This window comes from Salminus brasiliensis, chromosome 10 (genome assembly GCF_030463535.1).
Source record: "Salminus brasiliensis chromosome 10, fSalBra1.hap2, whole genome shotgun sequence".
In the NCBI taxonomy this organism is placed as follows: domain Eukaryota; kingdom Metazoa; phylum Chordata; class Actinopteri; order Characiformes; family Bryconidae; genus Salminus; species Salminus brasiliensis.
In genome coordinates, this window is record NC_132887.1 from 37,455,426 (window position 1) to 37,477,057 (window position 21,632).

At 42.9% G+C, this 21,632-nt stretch overlaps 1 protein-coding gene across 1 annotated transcript; it reads right to left on the minus strand.

The window, feature by feature from the left end:
- Positions 1-1,759: 1,759 nt before the first annotated feature.
- Positions 1,760-19,464, minus strand: nphp1 (nephronophthisis 1). The gene is made up of 20 exons (XM_072690551.1): positions 19,299-19,464; positions 18,434-18,498; positions 18,280-18,340; positions 18,065-18,183; positions 17,314-17,548; positions 16,212-16,313; positions 15,994-16,088; positions 15,673-15,715; positions 14,206-14,290; positions 10,763-10,857; positions 10,513-10,641; positions 7,874-7,948; positions 7,010-7,120; positions 5,985-6,067; positions 5,793-5,869; positions 4,715-4,817; positions 3,974-4,086; positions 3,212-3,285; positions 3,072-3,116; positions 1,760-2,266 (listed from the first exon to the last, which is right to left on the minus strand). Exons 1-20 carry the CDS (start codon positions 19,362-19,364, stop codon positions 2,018-2,020), a joined length of 2,025 nt encoding a protein of 674 aa, XP_072546652.1. The 5' UTR covers positions 19,365-19,464; the 3' UTR covers positions 1,760-2,017.
- Between the last annotated feature and the right edge of the window lie 2,168 nt (positions 19,465-21,632).

A 21,632-nucleotide genomic window follows, 5' to 3' on the forward strand; every position in this document is an offset into this window, starting at 1 on the left:
TAGCTACCGTGGGCTAAGACCTCAGTATGAGGCAGTTCATGGACGCTTATACCAAATGGTCAAAATCGAGCAAACGGGGCTCTCAAATTATCACACGCTTCCCTCGCTGCGCTGTTAGCGTTGCTTGTTTACTTCTTGTGACTAACTATCTGAGGTGATTTGGAGACCCCCCCCCCCAATTAAAAATCCTTCCTGCTTATCCAGGTATATTGATTTTTACAATAGTGCACAAATGAACACGGGTATTAGTCACTGTGCTTAAGTCTTAACGCCGTAGTCAGGAACCGTTAGAGCCGATATACCTGTTCTGGGGACTACAACGGCAGCAGCTATGTGGTAATAATGCTTGAGGACTGCACCCATTGAGACACTGTGTATGTAGTCCGTGATTACCAGGAGCAGGTTTAGGATGACACAGGCGGCATTGGGCAATCCCAAATTGCATCCGAGTACAAAAGTACCAGTTAAGCCACTGTGTGTTTCTGATCTCACTCTTTACGATATGCGAGGGTGTGTATGGGTGTCCTTAAGTTGGCTGAATTCATGCATCACCACACGCCTTTGTCGCTTGATGTCACTCCTTGGGATCTTGCGAGGCGAGGCCTGTGAGTTAATGGACGGTGCATGCTGTGCTTTATAGAAATGGAATGTGAGGGAGTGTGCCCAGAAGGTGTGTGCCCAAAAGAGGGAGGACAGAAAGACGTCGGAGGGAGGTGTAGCAGGAGACGTAGGCGTGGCATTGGGACGGGAGGAGTACCTGTTAAAAATAGGCCGCTATTTAAACGGTCACTTCAGTGTTGTTATTACAAAGGGAAGCGAGCACTCCTGTGACACACCGGCGCTCACACCCACATCATGGTTGAATGTAACATTACATTGCATTTTTTTTTATTTCCCCTTGAGTTAGCAAACAACACCAGTCCATAAACTGCAGGAGCACTGATCTGTGCCTTGATAAGCTGAGTCACATCCTCCTCACGTCCCAATTCTACTCTATCAGTGAAGACATGTTTTGTAATGAGGCTAATGTGGCTAACAAGCAATTAAAGCTATTGGCCTCCAGGTAGCATCATGCAAAACTGCATATGCCCATATGATACAATTCTATGAACCTTAACACCCTGGTTGTTCACCAGCATAGGGTGGGTGGGCAGCTTGGTGGCACCACAGGTAGTGCATGTGTCCCACAGAGGTCCAGGGCCTTGGGGTTGTGAGTTCAGTTCCCATTCCAGTCACTATTGCTGAGGAGCTTGGTGTGTTCTCCTCTTGTCTTCATGTGGATTTAATGGATGGATGGATGGATGGTTTAGCAGCTAGTTAGTATTACCAGCTTTGCTGCATACATTAGCTTTTGACCAGCATAGGGTATGACCAACTGGTTGATGTTGATGGATTTGATGGCATTTCTCAAAATATCTTTTTTTTGGGGTCTCATTTCAGATCAGGGGTGGCTTGGTGGCAACACAGGTAGAGCACATGTCACAAGCAGCATCTGGGACCTGGGGTTGTGAGTTCCATTCCCATTCCAGTGACTACTGCCAAGGAGCTTGGGGTGTTCGCCTCCTTTCTGCATGGGTTTTCCTCCAAGGAGGTATTCCTACCCTGCATGATGACCACCACCAGGAAGGGGAGGAACACGAGGAAGGGGAGGATGGACTACCAGCACTTTTGACCAGCCTAAGGTATGACACGACCAATGGTGCATTCTCTGCTTGTCTGCATGTGTTTCACCCAGGTAATACACACATCAGGTGAACTGGCTGTTTAATAATTTAATATGGCAACTTCCACCTGGTGCTGGGACGGAGATGAAAATGTGACCCTTTATTATGATCATAATATAAAAATAAAATCTGATGGCTTTAAGGTGGAGCACCTAAGTACTAAGAACTAAGACTAGTCAGACTTTGAATCTCTTCTCCTGGCTGGTTAGGCCCAGTGTTGAGAGTGGACCGGGGCACAGTTGGTCTTCCATGATCTGATTGATCAGTCTGTTACTGAGCTTGGAGGTAACTCTTCAGCGCCAGGCAGAGGTTAGGAGGTCATAGGTGACCTGAGAGATATCAAAGGCTTTGTGTGTGTGGTTTGGGGACAGCATGGTTTCCTTGGTGACCTTGTGATCAGGGCTGTAGATGAGACGAGCGCGTTGGTTCTCCGTGTTCTCGTCGGCCCAGAGAGGCCCCGGCATCTCGGCTGAGTAAAGCAACGGGAACACGCTGCTCATGTACACACTCTCAAACAGCTTCTTCATTACTGCGATGTCCTTCTGCAACACACACACACACACACACACACACACACACACAATGTTAGTGGTTTTGTGTGTATGTGTGTGTGTGTGTGTGAGATGAGTGTGCTAAGAGTGCTATGGTATCTGAAGTGATTCCTATATTTTGACAAGTGCTAGTTGCTAGGTAGTTAAGTGCTATTCACTAGGTGGGTGCTATGGTATCACAAATAGTTGCTATAATGTTGTCAAGTGGTTGCTAGGGAATTGCTATAGTATTTCCAGTTGTTTTGTATGGTGTAACTTGGTGGTTGCTACGATACTGCTAGATGGGTGCATATAGTGTTGCTTGGTCATTGCTATGGTATTTCAGGTGGTTTCTATGGTGTTGCTTAGTGTTTTGCAATACGGTTTCTATAAGATGGTTCATATGGTGTTCCGAATAGTTGCTATGATGTTGTCAAGTGGTTGCAAGGTGGTTGATATGGTGCTGCTAGGGAATTGCTATGGCATGTTCAGATGTTCTGTATGGTGTCGCTTAGTGGTTGTTACAGAGTTGCTAAGAGATTGCTAGATGGGCAAGTATGGTGTTGTTTGGTCATTGCTATGGCATTTCAGGTGGTTCCTATGTGATTGCTAGGTGGTTCATATGGTACTCCAGATGGTTGAAATGATGTTGCTAGGTGGTTGCTATTGTGATGCTAGATGGTGCTATCAGAAGATAGCACAAGATACTGCTTTGGAATGTGCATCCATAGTTTGGGCCATACGACAATGTGTACACACACGTGTACACACACACACACACACACACACACACACACACACACACACACACTACTACCTTCTCAGACCTCCTCAGGTTGTTTTCTGACTCCACCCACAATTTCTGGAAAATCACAGAGAAATCCGCAAAAATTAATGAATCTTTTCATAAAACCACTTCTTCAATTTTATGTGCGTGTGCACGTGCAAAAGCCTCACTCTGAACGCGTCCATCAGGTCAGGCTGATCTAGAACCTCAGGGAAAGTAGCTAGAACCGCATTGCAGATAAGATCTGGAAGAGAACATGGGACATCCACCAGTCACAAACAAGAATCTCTACAGCCCTGCATGCAAGGAGTTCAACCCACACTCTTAAAAATAAGGGGGCTGCAAAGGAGCCAAGCCACGAAAGAACCACTTTTTGTGGTTCTCTAAAGAACCAGGCTTATAAAAAAACTTGTGAAGAACCTTTAAATTGGTTTAAAGTGTGGTTCTTTAACAATCAAATTCATCAATTTTTGCTTTGTATTAATAATAATATTGTTTTATACACATGCATTATTCAAAAGTTTGGGTACCCCAAGAGATCTGAGCTTTTTAATGACTTCCCAAGATTTCAGACCCTATTTAGCTTGTTAGGGCTGTGGTGTGTTCACAGTCCTCATTAGTAAAGACCAGGCGCTGCAAATCTCAAAACTTTTAACCTCGTCCCAATAATCAGCAGCCGTGGGCTCCCCTAAGTAGCTGCCTCTGAACTTTACAATAACTGATGTAGCTGTAAAACAGGAATATCTGGAGGTCAAGTTAAGGTCTGGACTAGCAAGAAAACAAGATCCTAGGATCACAAGGAAGACAAACCAGAACCCCTGATTCACCATAAAAAGACCTTCAGGTGCACTGTTCTACTGTGCAGTGATACCTGCACACGTATGGGCGCCTTAAACCTGTGGCGTGCATGTAGGTGTGTTTTGCGTACATACCCGCGTTCTGCATGGTGACCCGATCCAAAAGCAGCGCATCTGCAAGCACCTGTCGATACAGCGCTAGCAGGTGGACTGTGGACAGACAGCCTGTTAGAGTATCGGGCAGCAAGCTGAAGGGAAACACAAATACACAGAAAATTAGGATCCACGCCAGTTAAAAAAAAAGTTTCACCCATTTTTTATTTGGCAGATCCAATTTAGCCTGTATCATTCGGATACACTATACGGACAAAAGTATTGGGACACCTGGGGAGTTAAAGAAGGAGTTTATTCTGCTTTTGTTGGAGTAACTGCCTCTTCTGTCCAGGGAGGAAGGCTTTCTACTAGATTTTGGAGGAGCACTGCAGTGAGGATTTGATTGCATTCAGTAACAACAACATTAGTGAGGTCAGGCTGTTGGATGATCACCACCCCACCCCACTGCATCATCCCCAACTAATCCCAAAAGTACTTGATGGAGTACCGCCCATCATTCCAGAGAGCACAGTTCCTCCACTGCTCCACAGCTCAGTGCTGCTGGGGGGCTTTATACCCCTCTAGCCCACGCCTGGCATTAGGCATGTTGATCTGCTCTAGAGAGTCCTATTCTATTGGCAGTATTTCTCTACAGGGAGGTTTAGTGTTGACACTGCCCCCAATGCACCTGATGCAGCTCAACAGCTAATTAACAAGGCAGGGTGTTAGAGCAGGGGGTCCTCCAGGACCGGAGAGCCTAGTGTGGTTTCATGGTCTACATACTTGAGCTGTTCTCTTGTACGTGTGCTTGGGGACTTGAGCTTGACGATGAGTTTGGGTAGCTTCCTGGACATCAGCATCTGCTGAAGCACACCAGTGCTCGTGCCTGGAGCAGAAAAAGAAAATCAGATGCACAGCTGGTAACTCGAGCTCAATCTGTAGGCCAGATTCATTAACACCACTGTCAGATTTGGTGCTCCACTGACTGAGAATGGCATCTCGGTCATTCCCACTCTGGGCCGTGGAACTTTAGTGACGAGAACCGCCTCAGTCTACAAGCTTCTTTACTTTCAGATTCCACTTCTGAAACGCTTAGCTTGTCAACAAATGCATGTGTACAGATGTCCATGAAAGGGAGATCAAGGTGAATTGCACTCCCCAACTATAGGAGGAGCCCAATTCTCACATATTGCTGCTTTAACAGAAGAATAACTGGTGTGTTTTACTGCTGGCTTAAATTTGTACAGCAATCATAATTTGCATGTGCTGTTAGTGACCTGTAAGCAACACCGTCTTGCAAAAAAAAAAAAAAATGTACATGGATGAACCTGATCAATTTAATGATCTTTTCTATGTTGTTTTCAAACATGTTTGGTCAAGCAGGCAAGTCTTGATGCACGTACACACACATATATATATATATATATAAAAATAAGACAACTCCGCATTTAAACTGCCTGTATATCTGGATGCTTTTGCTTTCACTTTCATCGTCTGGCCACAGTGAATAGACTTCTTACATTTGATACCATGTTAATATTGTTTGTTTAACAAATCAGTAGTACTTCTTTCATTAGAATTCATAGAGTTTCTGAGATTTTCTGTCCATTTTGGCTCCAAAACAGGCAGAGTATTGGTCATTAATAGGCATGAGCTCATTACCATGTTGATTTTGACTGCCTGTTATTATTGTAAATTGTAGAAACACTGTGACAGTTTCATGAACCGGGCTATTTATGTTGTTTTGTGTCCGTCTGTAATGAGCAAAACTACACCCTGTGATCGTTTTGAGCATGTCTGATTATAATTATGCGCATAATTTTGCCATATCACTGACCCATAGTGTGCACTCTTAGATTACCTCTTCTAGTAGATGTGGCATCTACATCAGCTTCACCCTCATATGGAGTCCCTCCATGGACTGCGATTTCTTGGGTTCTGTACATACACAAACACACAGCTGTAAGTTTCACGATCATTCAGAGGTGTGGAAACCGTGAATATCATTTTTTTCAATCTGGCACAGTCACAGGGTGTGCAGGAGGGCATGTACCGTAGAGGAATAGGCGCTCCATTTTCATCAAAAAGCTTCAGGAAGGCCCATCCACAACTCAGATCACCTCTTTCTCCTGTGGACTGATAGATAACTCTGCTTTAAAACGGAAATCGGATATTAAACAGATTCAAGATTTCCTGTAGTGTACACAACGTGTGCCCAAAGCCCAGAGTCCCTCGTCTCAGAGTTTACATTTCACGTCAGATTTAAAAAAAAAAAAAATCTGCTATACTACGACACGGTAGACAAACCCGTTCGCATTATGCCAAGACTGAAAAAAGGTTTAACACGGCTGATTTCAGTTCATTCGCGCCATCACCAGTATACACTACTAACGCATTACTGCCGCCCATGGGATATACGTTGAACTGCAGCAACATCTGCAGCACACCTTAAATAATGGTCACTTATGTTACTACAGTTTTGTAGGGTGGCTTTGAGACATATTTACAAACACCAAGGAGTTTTACAGAGCCTGTAAAATTCTGCCCAGGTCATAAATGGCAGATCATGCAGTCATATGCAAAAATAAGTGGACAAATCCTCAACAAGGGACACAGATCTGCCCATTTAATGCATTACGTTTTATTTGCTACTTATATAACATTTTCCAACATGCTGAATTCAGCAAATAATGAAAATGAGCTTTAAATATTTGCACAATTTTTTTTTGCTGTCGAGGATTTGTTCAGCAGCAGCAGGGTTAGATCATCAGCAATTTGATCTCACCACAGATTAGATTAGGTTAATGCATGAGAGATGCTACACTTTGCTTTGCACTACAGTTTTGACTAGCTGAGCCTCACGTGGACGACCAACGTTAAAAGGCAAGTATGCAAATATGACCCTTGACGTAATTGCCTTGCCTTTTACCCAAGTAAACACTGACACAAGGTTTGCTGTGTCACACTTAGCCAGCATTTGCATGCATGAGAGAGAGAGAGAAAGAGAGAGAGAGAGAGAGAATATGTTGCACAGCAATTCCAATGCTAATGTGTGAACACTGCGGTCTGAATAATTACATTTCGGATGTAGGTGATGCCCAGCTCAAACAGAATGCCCAGATCAGGAGAGTCTGAATCACAGCGTATAAAACAATCTCCATCCAGCAGACAGGGCAGCATACTGCTCATCTGAAAAAAGGAGAGGAGGAGCGTTACACATTAAACACACACAGTACAACAGCACTCTACTAATCTGAGCATGAGAATATACACTATGAATATGTTTTGTCTGTACCTAAGGTTATTAATTATGTATATACATACACACGAGCGTTCGTGTGGTCAGGATGTTGGATGATCACCACCCCACCTCATCGTCCCCAACGCATCCCATCTGAATGCTGCTGAGGGGGCTTTATACCCCCATTGCTGCCATTAGTGGCAATAGGTTCTATTGGCAGTGGTTCTCTACAGGGATTAGAGATTGTGAGTATGTGTGCATTTGCACATCTGTGTCAGCAATGTGTGCAAATTAAAAGTAACTGAATGCATTCATTAGAAGGGGTGTCCACAAACATTTGGAAATATAGTGTAGGAGCCCTTTAATTGATGCTGCTTGCACATTTTTCAGTGGAAGCCAAAGTGAAAGGACCCAATTCCAGGTCATTTAGGAGCATTTCTATTGGTCCGTTCGTTATGAAATTTATATATTGTAGTTGTAGTTGAATATTGTAGTTACAATATTAATATTATTTGTTATTATAATCTCAAACCAGTTAAACCATCATATTTCATATTTATTACATATAAAGTGACATATTTCTAAACATTTGTTTTTGGTTTACTACTTAAACTAATTCAATATTTAATTATAAGTTTGAATAAATGAGTAAATAATAACTGGTGGGTGTGTGTTTAATCGTATGCGTGTAACAGCCATACCCTTGGGGAGAAGCTCCATGTTTTTGGACTGTTTGGGCTGTACGTGGCTCTGACTGTGTGTATATTACTCAAGACCTGAAAGAGAAAACAGACAGACACAAAACCCTCGGTTACTTCATCTCTTCAGGTATTAACTTTAGCTAACCCAAAACAACTAGCCAATCTTCGTGAGCCTCGGCTTTCCGTCCTCGGCAGTGGGAACCGATGGAGCCTTAAGAGAGGTTTTCTGTAAGAGTCCCTGTCAGCTCTGACAATCTGGCCATTCTTTACTGATCAAGAAATGACATTGTAGACTTGTCTTGGGGTCCCAGAGGCCTGGTTTGAGATGCACTCATCTTTAATTAACTGACATTAAAAGGCTTATCATTTGTTGTTGCGGCAGCTATTCTGATGCGGGAGAATTTAATTGGAAAAATGAGATCAACTGTAAACAGGTGTATCAGCACAGCGGTTTCAAATCAATACACCAGTAGGCAGTGTATTAAACAACCAGGCAGTGTATTAAACAACCCGGCAGTGTACTAAACAGTCAGGCAGTGTATTAAACAACCAGGCAGTGTATTAAACAACCAGGCAGTGTATTAAACAACCCGGCAGTGTATTAAACAGTCAGACAGTGTATTAAACAACCAGGCAGTGTATTAAACAACCCGGCAGTGTATTAAACAGTCAGACAGTGTATTAAACAACCCGGCAGTGTATTAAACAACCAGGCAGTGTATTAAACAACCCGGCAGTGTATTAAACAGTCAGACAGTGTATTAAACAACCCGGCAGTGTATTAAACAACCCGGCAGTGTATTAAACAGTCAGACAGTGTATTAAACAACCCGGCAGTGTATTAAACAACCCGGCAGTGTATTAAACAGTCAGACAGTGTATTAAACAACCCGGCAGTGTATTAAACAGTCAGACAGTGTATTAAACAACCCGGCAGTGTATTAAACAACCCGGCAGTGTATTAAACAGTCAGACAGTGTATTAAACAACCAGGCAGTGTATTAAACAGTCAGACAGTGTATTAAACAACCCGGCAGTGTATTAAACAGTCAGACAGTGTATTAAACAACCCGGCAGTGTATTAAACAACCCGGCAGTGTATTAAACAGTCAGACAGTGTATTAAACAACCAGGCAGTGTATTAAACAGTCAGGCAGTGTATTAAACAGTCAGGCAGTGTATTAAACAGTCAGACAGTGTATTAAACAACCAGGCAGTGTATTAAACAACCCGGCAGTGTATTAAACAGTCAGACAGTGTATTAAACAACCAGGCAGTGTATTAAACAGTCAGACAGTGGATTAAACAGTCAGGCAGTGGATTAAACAGTCAGGCAGTGGATTAAACAGTCAGGCAGTGTTTTAAACAACCCGGCAGTGTATTAAACAACCCGGCAGTGGATTAAACAACCCGGCAGTGGATTAAACAACCCGGCAGTGGATTAAACAACCCGGCAGTGTATTAAACAACCCGGCAGTGTATTAAACAACCAAGCAGTGTATTAAACAACCCGGCAGTGGATTAAACAGTCAGGCAGTGTATTAAACAGTCAGGCAGTGGATTGAACAGTCAGGCAGTGTATTAAACAACCAGGCAGTGTATTAAACAACCAGGCAGTGTATTAAACAGTCAGGCAGTGTTTAAATTTAAATTAGGACGTTTATGTAATAATAGTAAGTGTATGATTTCGGTTGGGGTTAAAATAAAAGCATATTTACCACCCTGTTATGTGGGAAAAAAAGTCTCTGTAGTTTTTTTTTACTATTTCGCCAACGTGAGTTTTGGCCAGTGGGTGGAGTTTATGTAAATTTTGGAGGGGGTGACAAGACTTTTGTGACTACTTTTGTTTTGTTGTTTTTTTTTTTTTTTTACTAAAACAGCCTCCAGCCTTTGACAGAGTATCTCAAAATTCTGACCAATATTTGCACGATGATGACTCTAAATGATCACTAAATGTCATGTTGACATTTTGTCTTGACATTTTCCTGATATTTTATATGAGTATGTCGAAATACGGAAAACAAATTTTTGCATCGTTTCTCAAATTGTTTTTACAAATAATAATAATAATAATGATTATTATTATGATGATGATGATGATGATGATGATGATAATAATAATAATAATTATAAGTAGAAGAAAAGGAAGAAGCTCTGGTCTTGGTTCAACTGGAACGTCTTTTTAAGGAGGAACATCAGTGTTTGAGGTTCACGGTTTGTCACTACCTTAGACCAAATGATTCAACCATGTAAAAAAGAGAATACAGTTTTACACTCTATGACACTTTCAAAAGTCATGACATGTGCAAGTTAAAGCACATGGATGTTATGAGACATGGCCTGGAAGAACTGAGCCCACCATTAGAACAAACTACAATAGTGGGATGTGGCCACAATACAGGGTTCTAGGCCATGCTTGACCATTCAAGCATATCTATGTACACACTGCGATAAGAACGATGCAGTTGGGCAACCCTAGTTCAAACATTTGCGCCTGAATGCATCCAGTGATAAAGCTTGAGTGGCTTGACTGAAGTCCTTCTTTTAAAAGATGGTAGCTGGATGAATATAAGGAAGTACAGAAGTACCGATACCATCTAATTACTGCAGGTATGTGTTTGTGTTTGTGTTTGTGTTACCTCAGTTCCATTAAAAGCGCAGAGGCGGACGTGCCTGCTCAGAACCTGTAGGCCCACCCCGGGAGGGGGGATCATCCTACAGCTCCACAGAGTCAGGGTTAAACACACTCGGGACGAGCGAGAGTGAACCTGTTCAACAGAAGCAGTCAGAACAGTGAACGTGCACAATCGCAGTCCATGCTGCTGTAATTACGCCGCTATGGCTGCTTATATAGACCAGGAGGAAACCGTGTGGGTTGTGGTTAAGTACCTTGCCGGTGTCTGGGTCCATGTGGAGGTCTTTAAAGCAGAGCTCTGATTGGCTGAGTTTGGGCTGAATGAAATGACTAGCTCTGTATGAAGCACCTGCACAATAAACACACATTTGTTAAAAGGAGCAACTGAGTATTTTTCAAACTTCTTGTAGCGTCTGAAGCCTTTTTTTCCCTTTCTCCCTTGTTTCTGGCAGCGGTAGGTCATCATTTTAGTTCAGAATAAATATTTTAAAAAAATATGGGAATATGGCTCTTAAAAAAACAAAAACAAAGCAACAATAACATGAAAATAATTGAAGAAAATACAAAATTATGTTGTTATTTTTACTTTTACAGCACTAATTTTTTAAAAGAAAGTTATTAATTTAAGCTATTAAATCATAATTTGTATTTTCACAGAAAGTCTAAATTAAGAAAATTTTGTCTCTAAAAAAAAGGAAGAAAAATTTTCATTTTTATTTAATATTTATTTATGTTAACATAATAAAGTAGTGTTTTGACATTTGACACAATTTAAAGAAAAGAACTATATTGGGGTACTCAGACAAAATGTCAAAATATTTAGTGCTCATTTTGAGGTACATTTATAGAGTCATCATTTGATGTTCATTTTTGAGGTTCATTTGGAGTCATAATTGTGAAATGTGAAATTTTCTTGACCTTTTGACCCAAAGTCTCAAAATAGTAACTTATTTCTCACAATGTGACGTAGTAGTATCTCAAAATTCTGACTAATATTCACACAATTATGACTCTGTACCTCAAAATTACCTTTAAATTTAACATAAATTTGGTTTGTAAAGTTTGACATAATTTAGTCATAATTATGAGACAATTCTCCAACAGTAAGGTCATTATTTTGAGCTACCATGTCAAATTGCGAGATAAGTTATAATATGGGACATTGTGTCAAAAGGTCAAGAAAATCCGTATTATTCTGAAATATTGGGTCAATTGTTTTGGGGTCATAAGTCTTTGTAAAAACATTTTTTTAATAAAAAAAAACATGTACACACTGCTCCCAGAAGCAGAAGCAGGGATGCCAAAAATGCCCCTTGTACGGGACAGTTGTTCACTAAAAACAATTATTCTTAAAAAAAATACATTTAAAATTAAATTCTTAAATTTCCCCCAAATGTAGCTCTTCACCCAGGACATGATTTTCAAGCATTTGTGGGGGTGAGAGGGAAAACTATAGACATCCGAAACTGTTCTACATGGATTACAGTTCCGTAAATATCCCTCAAATTCAGCTTGAGCAGAACGAGTCCAATCTGCATTGCTAATGTTGTGTCTATTTGAGTCCATCGCTAGAGGATGACCTGTGACCTGTGACCCAGTCCATTTATCCACGAGCTTCAGTTGACATATACCACAAGCGAGTCCGGGTGTGTGTGCGGCTCATCCGTAGTACACTGTAAATAGTGGCAGTGGCGAGGACAAATGGCAATCCTCGCATTCAGTGCACAGGATGCAGGTGAAGAGGGCTGTAAACTGAGTGGGATGGGAAGCCATGACGGAAAGTAGCAGAGCCAGCAGACACGGACTTCTGCCTCTCTGCAAATTTCTAAGGCAAAGCATGACTTCATTTCCAAAAGTTAATTAAAATAACAAACAAAAAAAGCCTTCAGCTTGCAGCGACCTCTTTAGGTCGTCCATTGTGGATTTGGAGGTGTGTATAGGGTCATTGTCCAGCTGTAGAAGCTCATCCTCTACAGATGCTGGGATGGTGTTCGCTTGCTCCCAGAATTTGCTGGTGTTTATTTGCCTCCATTCTTCCCTCTACCAGTGAAATGTCCCCTGTGCCACTGGCTGCAGCACAAACCCAAAGTGCTTAACAGTTGGAAAGATCTTCTTTTCATGAAATTCTGCAGCATTTGTACTGCACAAAAAGCTGTATTTCAACCTCATAAGTCCAGAGGACTTGTTTCCGAAACTCATCAGGCTTGTTCGACGTCCCTCTGAAAACTTTGGACGCTGAACTTTGTGGCGAGGATGCATGGAAGGCGACTCTGGCGACTCTGGCGACTTCTTTACGCAAGCCATATTAGTGCAGGTACAGCACCACTCCAGAGTCTGCTAACCTTCCTAAAGGAAGGGCTCCGATTTGCCTTTCTGGCAATCCTACGAGCAGTCCTTTTGGAAAGGTTTCTTGGTCTTCCAGACCTCAACTTGATCTCCATCGTTCCTATTAGCTGACATTGACCAACTGAGGAAATAGCCACCTGAATCTACTTTGCTTTGTTTTGGGTTTGAGTTCTAGTTGATGGCTGAAATCGCACAAAATTGACACTTTTTTTTAATTATGCCTTTAATAAAAATGGATTATACATTTGATTAGGTGCCCATGACCTTGGTTTCCATGGAAAAGAAGCATCCTTATATAGTTTTACTTGGATTTATCTGACGGACACATTCTGTGATTACGCCATAAAAGTAAGAAATGAAAAACTGGGAAATGAGGAACTGACTTGGCATTTTTTGGACATTTTTGGGCTGCTGTGTTACTAAATTTAACTTTAATCAAATTTTAGTTGATGCTTGGCATAAGATACGGTGCAATCTCAGTGCCACTGTAAGTATTCCCACACTGCAAAGTCTTCTCCTACTTTATGGGCGTTGATTATTTCAATGTTCTCTTTTATTTACAGACACACAAATGTGGTTTCGACTGAAAGCTTCAGCTGCTGGTTTTGTTTGCAGTGAATAAACTGCATATAAGTGGCCTTGATAATCACTGGCTGACAGCTCTTTATCGATGTCCAAATCGGCTTTTGTTTCCAGGTCCTTGCAGTGCCAGCTCGCCGGTTTTGTCAACGTGAGGCATGTCGGTGCAGGACTGCCGTGTCAGCCGCGACAAGCACGTGCAATATCAGTCACTCGGCCCGGTGCACGTTTTATCAGAGGAGGAAAGTGGAGTGACAGGATGGAAAACACTTAACCCAGGACTTCCCCTTAGCTCAAATGTAGCCGATCAGCTACGACATCTGACTTTTGCCTAAATCATCATCATCATCATCATCATCATCACGCGCTTGCCTCAAACCTTGACCACAGATTTGCTTATGTGGTTTCAGGCACCGCAGGTCATCTAACATCAGTACCTGACCTCACTAACGCTCTCATGGCTGAATCCTAGTATAATAATTTCTCGTAGCGACGTTCCAATATCTAGTGTAAAGCCTCCTCAGAAGAGTGGAGGCTGTTTCTGCAGCGAACGGTGCACAAAGACCCCTATTCATATGTTGGATCGGATGAGCAGGCGTCTACAAACTTTTGGACATACTGTGTAGGTAACAGTGAGTGTGTTTACATGAACACCGGTAATACAACCACTATCAGATTTCGGCAGTTATGTAGAACAGCATCCTTAGATTTCCTAGATCGGATACAAGCAGTTAGTTGAGACCCCCGCCCCGACACAAGCATCAGTACTGACCTTCCTCCAGCAGTTTGGACAAGGTTGAGGGTCTGAAGCCTGGGGGGATGGCTCCCATTGCAGACAGCACATCCGTAGCATCAATCTATAGATGGACACACATTAGCTCGGTCATACCTGAGAGCAAGCACTACTCAATTATTCTGGTGGCTGGTTCACCACACATTATTAATCTATATGGACAAAAGTATTGGGACACCTGCTCATTCACTGTATGTTTATTCTGCTGTTGTTGGAGTAACAGTAACTGCCTCTGCTGTCCAGGGAAGAAGGCTTTCTACTAGATTTTGGAGGATTGCATTCAGCGACAAGAGTGTTAGTGAGGTCAGGGTGTTGGATGATCACCACCCCACCTCATCTCCGACTCTCCCAACTCATCCCAAAGGTATTGGGTGGCGCACCAACCATCATTCCAGTTCTGCTGTGTCTGCTATTGATCAGTTAGGTCTATATTTATTGTTTGGCCATTATCTTAGTTCTGATTTATTACAGTGCTGTGAAAACGCATTTCCCACTTTACAACTGTCTCAATATTCCCCGTTTCTTCTGTTTTTGCATATTTGTCACATTTAAATGTTTCAGATCGACATTTTAAAAAATTATATTTTTAATATAAGCTAAAAACAACAGACAACATTTAAAGAACTGCAAACCTCGTGCCCCTGGATTTCTGGTATAACATTCTGTGGACTGAGGAGTCACGGGTCTAACATGAGTCCCGTTACATCTGGCGTAAAGCTAACACTACATGCCACCAAACGAACACCATACCAACAGTCAAACATGGCGGTGGTAGTGTGATGGTCTAGGGGGCTGCTTTGCTTCCTAACTGGACTAACTGGAAGATTTGTCATAACTGATAATATAATTTTATGAATTCTGAAAATCCTGAAGCAGAATATCTGCCTGTCAGTTTGTGACCAAAAGCTCAAGTGCAGTTGGGTTACGCAGCAGGACAATGACCTCAAGTACACAAGCAAATCCACCTCTGAATGGCTTGAATGCACGTTGATGCAATTTGGATAAATATGAAGGGCTCTGAATGGATCAGCGGTCTAATGCGCTGACACTATAGCCCAAGGGTCATAAGTTTGAATACCGAGCCTCGTTGTTTTCCCATCAGCAGCCGGAGTCTGACAGAACACAATTGGACAAGCTCTCTCCGGGCTGGTAGACTGCACTCTTTGCCCTTGTCAATATAGCTGTTAGCTGGTGGGGCGGATGAGGTGATTTGAAAGAGGCAGTGATTGGCTTTGCATGTATTGGAAGAGACATGTGTTAAGTCCTTGTTAGTGTGGGGAGTATCGCTAGTGCTATGGGTGGGTTAAATGGCAGTACCAAACTGGGGCATATACCTTTTCACAGCACTGGTAAACTGCTCAATTAGTATTTGTTTTACAATATTACAAGACACCCATGTCTCTTTGTCTATACATGTGATAACGGGTGTAATGATGCATACCGTACCTCAGTAATGGCCTTTCGGACGGTATCCCAATTGTGTAATGCCCTAAGACAAAGGAACTCGGGTTAGCACAGACAGTTGTTTAGGATGTACTGTAGCTACCAGCCATTCAAACAACTGCTGCTAGTTAACTCTTTAGACAGGTAAACAACAGCAAATGCATGAAAAGCATTAATATCATCAGAATTGTAGAGATTTAAAAGTATAAAATTATTCATTGTAATATTGGGAAACCAGGGAAGTAATGTAACAGTCTGCACTGGTAAAGGCCGAGCTTGTTTTGTGTTAAAGTCGCCATCTGGTGGACGAAGAGAGCATCTCACCTCGGTTTGCCTTCTGCAATCTCATTTCCATCCCCCTGCTCGTCATCACTATCCTCTTCCTCGCTCTCCTGCCCCCGCTCATGTTGGGAAATCACCTGATGAGACAGACAAGCACCTGAAGCTTCAACCCACTGCCATCGACCTAAGAAAGCCTAAATAAAGGCCTCGTTACTAGAAGCACCAATGCTGGTATTGGTCTCATTTCACTGTGGACAAACCTTCAGGTAGTTTCTGGGCACCAGGCCTCTGTTTCCCTTTGAGTCTTGGGCAAGCCACCATCCGTCCTCATTCTTCTGAAGGATTCTCAGAACAGCCCCTTTCTGCAGTGGCACGACACACAACACACATCAAGCTAATCATCAATAACTTTATAGTGAACCTTCATTAACCTATGGTCACCAGGCCTGATGGTGGGCTAGAGGGGTGTAATGCCCCCCCCCCCCCCTGCTGGGCTGTGGAGCAGTGGAACTGTGTGCTCTGAAATGATGGTGCTATATCCTGCACTTTAAGGATGAGTATCAGTACTCTGGAGACCCTTGTCCTGCAGAGTTTAGCTCCAACCCTACTCTTGAAGACCTTCAGAGGAATCTGAACATCAGAGCCAGGTGTGCTGGAGCCCATCTCCAGGACCAGGAAAGAACAGCCCTGCTTTACGGGCTTTGGACCATGGCCTCAGTGTGTGATTATGGTCTGGGAGGAGAATGTATGAGTGCCTGCTTTGAGCTAGAAGGCCAGACCACCCTCTTTGATAAATGTCTCAGTTATGGCTGAGAGATGGTACCATGGTACTATCATCAAGGGTCAAGGACCTGTGGACCAAACAACCTTCTGGCAAGTACTTTACTTCACCAATAATACATATACTTTTACATATAGTTTTAATTGGCAGAAGCAGAAACACTTTATCTTTATCGCTATATCCAAAAGTTTGTGGACACCCCTTCTAATGGATGCATTGATTCAGCTATTTTAGGTAGCACTCATTGCTGACTAGTCTCTGTAGAGACGTAGAGCCAACAGAGGGGTATAAAGTAGAGCTGTGTTCCCTGGAATGATAAACGGTGACCCATCCAATACTTCTGGAATGAGCTGGGGAGTTGGGGATGATGAGGTGGAGTGGTGATCACCATCATCATCATCATCACCATCACCATCATCATCAACATCCTGACCTCACTAATGCTCTTGTTACTGAATGTAATCATATCCTCAGAGCAGTGAGTAGGAAGCCTTCTTCCCTGGACAGTAGAGACAGTTACTCCAACAAAAGCAGGATCATTTGGGTGTCCCAATACTTTTGTAAGTAGGTTTTTTGCTTACCTGTACAGTAAGATCTCCTTCCTCCTCTCCAGTGAAGGCACTGAGAGCCACGTAGGACCCATCACCCTTCTTAGTTGCATTGTCTGCAGCTTCATCAGCTTCAGCATCATCTTCATCTTTGGTTTTATCATCATGACCATCACCTTCCTCACACTCCTCCTCACTGTCATCCTCTTCCTCACTGACTTCCTCAGCGCTGTCCTCCTCGGCCTCCTCTGAGCTGGGCCCGGCATCCCTGCGCACACACAGAGAAGTGTAATGAACAGCAGTGAACTTCAGCTCCACTGTGGAGAGTTCAGGTCCAGCACCCCTGAATGCCTTTGATTAGCCCTTGATTAGCTGGATCGGGTGAGCTAGGTTAGGGTTGGAGCTAAACGCAACAGGGTGGTAGACCATCAGGGATTAGCCTCGGGCTTAGATGCTTTAGGGAAACCCAGCCTAGACCTGACCCAGACTGAAGTAGTCTTTGTAAAACTACACAAAAGGGGGCTCCTAAATGAATGCTCATGGCTTCAGCTCTCCATGAACCTCCACACCCCCCAAAATTACTGCTAATGCAGCGACAAGCTCAACATGCTTGGAGGAGAACACTAATCGCCAATTCTGTTACATAAGCTAACAGACACCTACAGTGGCGAGCATCGTGCTGAGTGGTGAGGGGGGTGATGTAGGGTCAATTACGCTTGCTGGGACCATGAGTCCCGGCCATGGATAGCTATGGCAGTTTGTAATGTAGAGTCATATACAGTACTTGTCCTGAGGCTGGAGCTGCAGCTCCAGAGCTTTCAGCCGGTCCTCAAGAGTCCTGAGACGCTCCTCTTCGTGTCTTTTACGCTGGTCGTAGTTCCCTATTGGTGCTGACTCGTCCGCCTCGAGAGAGAGAGAGAGAGAGAGAAAGTAAGAGCGTCTCTCAAACTTACAGCAGAGTCTTTTCTGGCGTATTGCGAAAGTGCAGAGAAATATTACTTTTGTTAATTTCTTGAGCCTCCCCAAAGTCTCCGTCACCACGTTCTGCAGGTCCGAGCACCTGTGAAGAAGAGTCAACCCAAAGTAAAAATCAGTAGCAAGTCTAATAACGCCAACAGCGATGGACGATGATGGGGAATCCAACCCCCTGTACCTCTGCAGTGTCTCCGTTCTGTCAGATTCGCCCAGTCTGTTCACGTCCCGCACCAAAGCGTCTACCTGCAGCACAGGGAGGACCATTAAAAGAGCCCGTTCTTCTGAAGGTAGTGTTCACCCTGCCATCCGTACACTCCATATGTGGAAGCTAAGCTGCAGAAATAGCCCATGTCACATTACATATATCTCTGCCTGTTGAGCCTACAGTAATTTAGCCTTTGCACAGTGTGGATACCAGCAGGGTCATTATGATTTTTCTGTTTTGGAAGATCTTTATTGTTTTGTAATAAATGTTTTTGTTATTGATTATTAAATTTCCCTCAGTAAATATATTGTTATAACAATATGATGTAATAATAATGATGATAAAATAACAAGCTAACAAGGCTAATAATAATAATTAATAATTGTTTTTATTATTATTTTTATTATTATTATTACCCAAACTAATCCTCATTAACCATTTAGTGAAGCATTAATTCACATTTGGAAAAGTCTTTCCAACAAGCTTATTTCAATTAATCTTATGCAAGTTAGCTAGCGCTCATGTTGTGCCATTTCGTGCGTCCCCCGCGTCTCCTGCATCCCAAGGACCCATTAGTAAGCTATAGTGGCTGCCTGATTTTAGTAAGCTAGTGCTAGCAAATCTGCAACAGATTAGACTCGCGCTTAGTATTACATTAAACCCTGTATTACGTGCAGTGCTAACGCTATTATGCTTTATATGCTATTATACTTTACACGTCCGAAAAAACGGAATAGGGTCCTCAGAATCAACCAATGACAACCAGGGGGTGCAGGATTCGCCGGGCTACGCGAAATGACACCACAGCGGCGCAAATAACAGAAGACCGGCTACAAACCCCCTTTTTAATGTCGTCTGTTTCCTTTTGCACCGTTTGCAGAGGTCCCTTCTTCCTCGGTGCCATCTTTTCGCCTCCTTCCTCACACGGCTGCCGTCGCGTTTACTCACATACCTGCTCAGTGCCGCGTTAAATGAGCGCTGCTCGGCTCAGGAATGAAGCCCAGGCTGCTCTACGAAGGACGCTGTTAGACGGTTGCCTATAGCGATGACCGGCTCGTCGATTCTTTTGAACCGATTCTTCTTCTTTTTTTGAACCGAAACGTTTGGTGGTCTCTCTGCCATGGTTTTAAGCCATCGTTACAGGCTAGTGATTTTTTAAGAAGTGAGATTATCATTTTTTACACGATTTAAAATCCTTTTATTCATTATTTTCTATGCTGTTTCAGTCACAAAATCGATTGAATCGGATGTTTGATTCACTGAAACGATTCACTTAATGAGCTGAGGGCCCTGAGTCGACATCTAGCTAAGCTAGCTAGCTAAATCTAGCTACAACCAAAATATTCTTGTTTTTTAAGTAGTGGTGTTAATAGATTTAAACGTTTATTGCCGCTAATCACAACGATATTCTCTGATTCATTCTGATTAATCACAAATTAAAAATTAGCACGCTGTTGAAATTTTGGGCGGGAGAACGAATAAATGTGTGGGGTACCTAATAAACTGTCTTGCTTTTTTTTTTTTTTTTATCTAATTGTAGTTTGGAGAACTTTAGCTCACCACAGGATGAGCAGCTGTGTGTGTGTGTGTGTGTGTGTGTATACACACACACACACACACACACACACACACACACACACACACATACACACACACACACATACATATATATGTAAAAGAACGAGTTAGTTATGAGATTTCGGCTTAAATAAAGTGTAATCTACCCTCTGAGCTCAACAGTAGCGATTCTGTGTTTTCTTCGCTAAATAAAAGCGCTAATACGTCGCTAGGCTCTGTAGAGGCCCTACGGGAGAAAGTTGGGGCCAAACTTGGTTAGATGATTAATTTCCGTTAAAAAAGGTAAACGCGTTAACGTTAACAGCACTAATTTTAATACAGCCCTAATTCTCTATATACAGAACATATAGATTAGCTAGCACATTGGATCTCCCTCAGTGCATAACAGTGCCCATTAGTGCCCATTATTGGTAACTGACCATATTTGGGGGGTCATCCACTAGATGACAGGCCTTAGTAGGCCTTACATTAGTCAAACCAGGGCCGGCCCTAAGCAGATCTTCATTTGGGGCCCCCCCATACCACCACCTCAGCACCAGATGCTTCATTATTTCATAGGGAGTGAGATATTGCGCAATACGCTGAAGCTCCCGGGCCTTTATCCACCACCCAAGTGGCAGCAGAACAGCAGAAATTGATTATACTAGTATCAGTGTGAACTATAAAATGAATTAGCATAAAAATCACTTTTATCTGTGTAATACCATTTTGTTTTGTTATTCAATGTTGTTTTTAATATATATATTTTTTGTCATGATATCTTGGTGCTCCCACTGGTGGCGTTGGGGCCCTAAGCAGTGGCGTAATGAGCACTATGTAAGTGCTAACATATTATATGATTCTTTATATTAAACTATATTAAAAACATTTGCAGTGTAATCAGCATGTTACCCGAACACAAAGCTACAAAGCTACCTTCACTGCAGACCTAGACTTGAACCTTTGTCCAGAAAGCCACAGGTCACAGTGGTGACTCAGCACCGAGCCAGCGAGTGTTTGTGGGTTCGGGGTTCGATACCTGGGCTCGGAAAGCGGCCACTGTTGATCCCTTGAGCAAGGCCCTTCACCCTCTCTGCTCCCTGGGTACCACAGCGATGGCTGCCCACCACTCCGGGCATGTGTGTTCACTGTCCACTGTGGGTGTGTTCACTGTATGGATGGGTTACAAGGTGGAGGTCAACGCTAATGGTGAAGTGTGCTGAGTATTTTGTTAATACAGCATTTTCCAGAGGGACGAGCATCCCATTTGGTCCTCCTAGATTTACCCCTATTTTACCATTATCAGCCTTACATGTAAACCCTCAAGACATGCGGAAGGTCACTGGTCAGCTGACGAGCTTCTCTATAGCACATCACATTAAACCTGTCGCATTGCATTTGCTAGTACAATTTTAGTGAATATGTGAGCATCAATCCGGAGCAATGATATCCAACCCTGGGCGCGTTAACACTCAAATGCAGGCCGGACGCCCACAAACCATGCATACGTTAGCTCACGGCCATGCTGGTCAGGTCGATGAACATGAACACTGGTGGACCAAATAAAACCGTCGGTCCTGATTAGCATCCGCTCAATAGAACACAACAGCAGGAG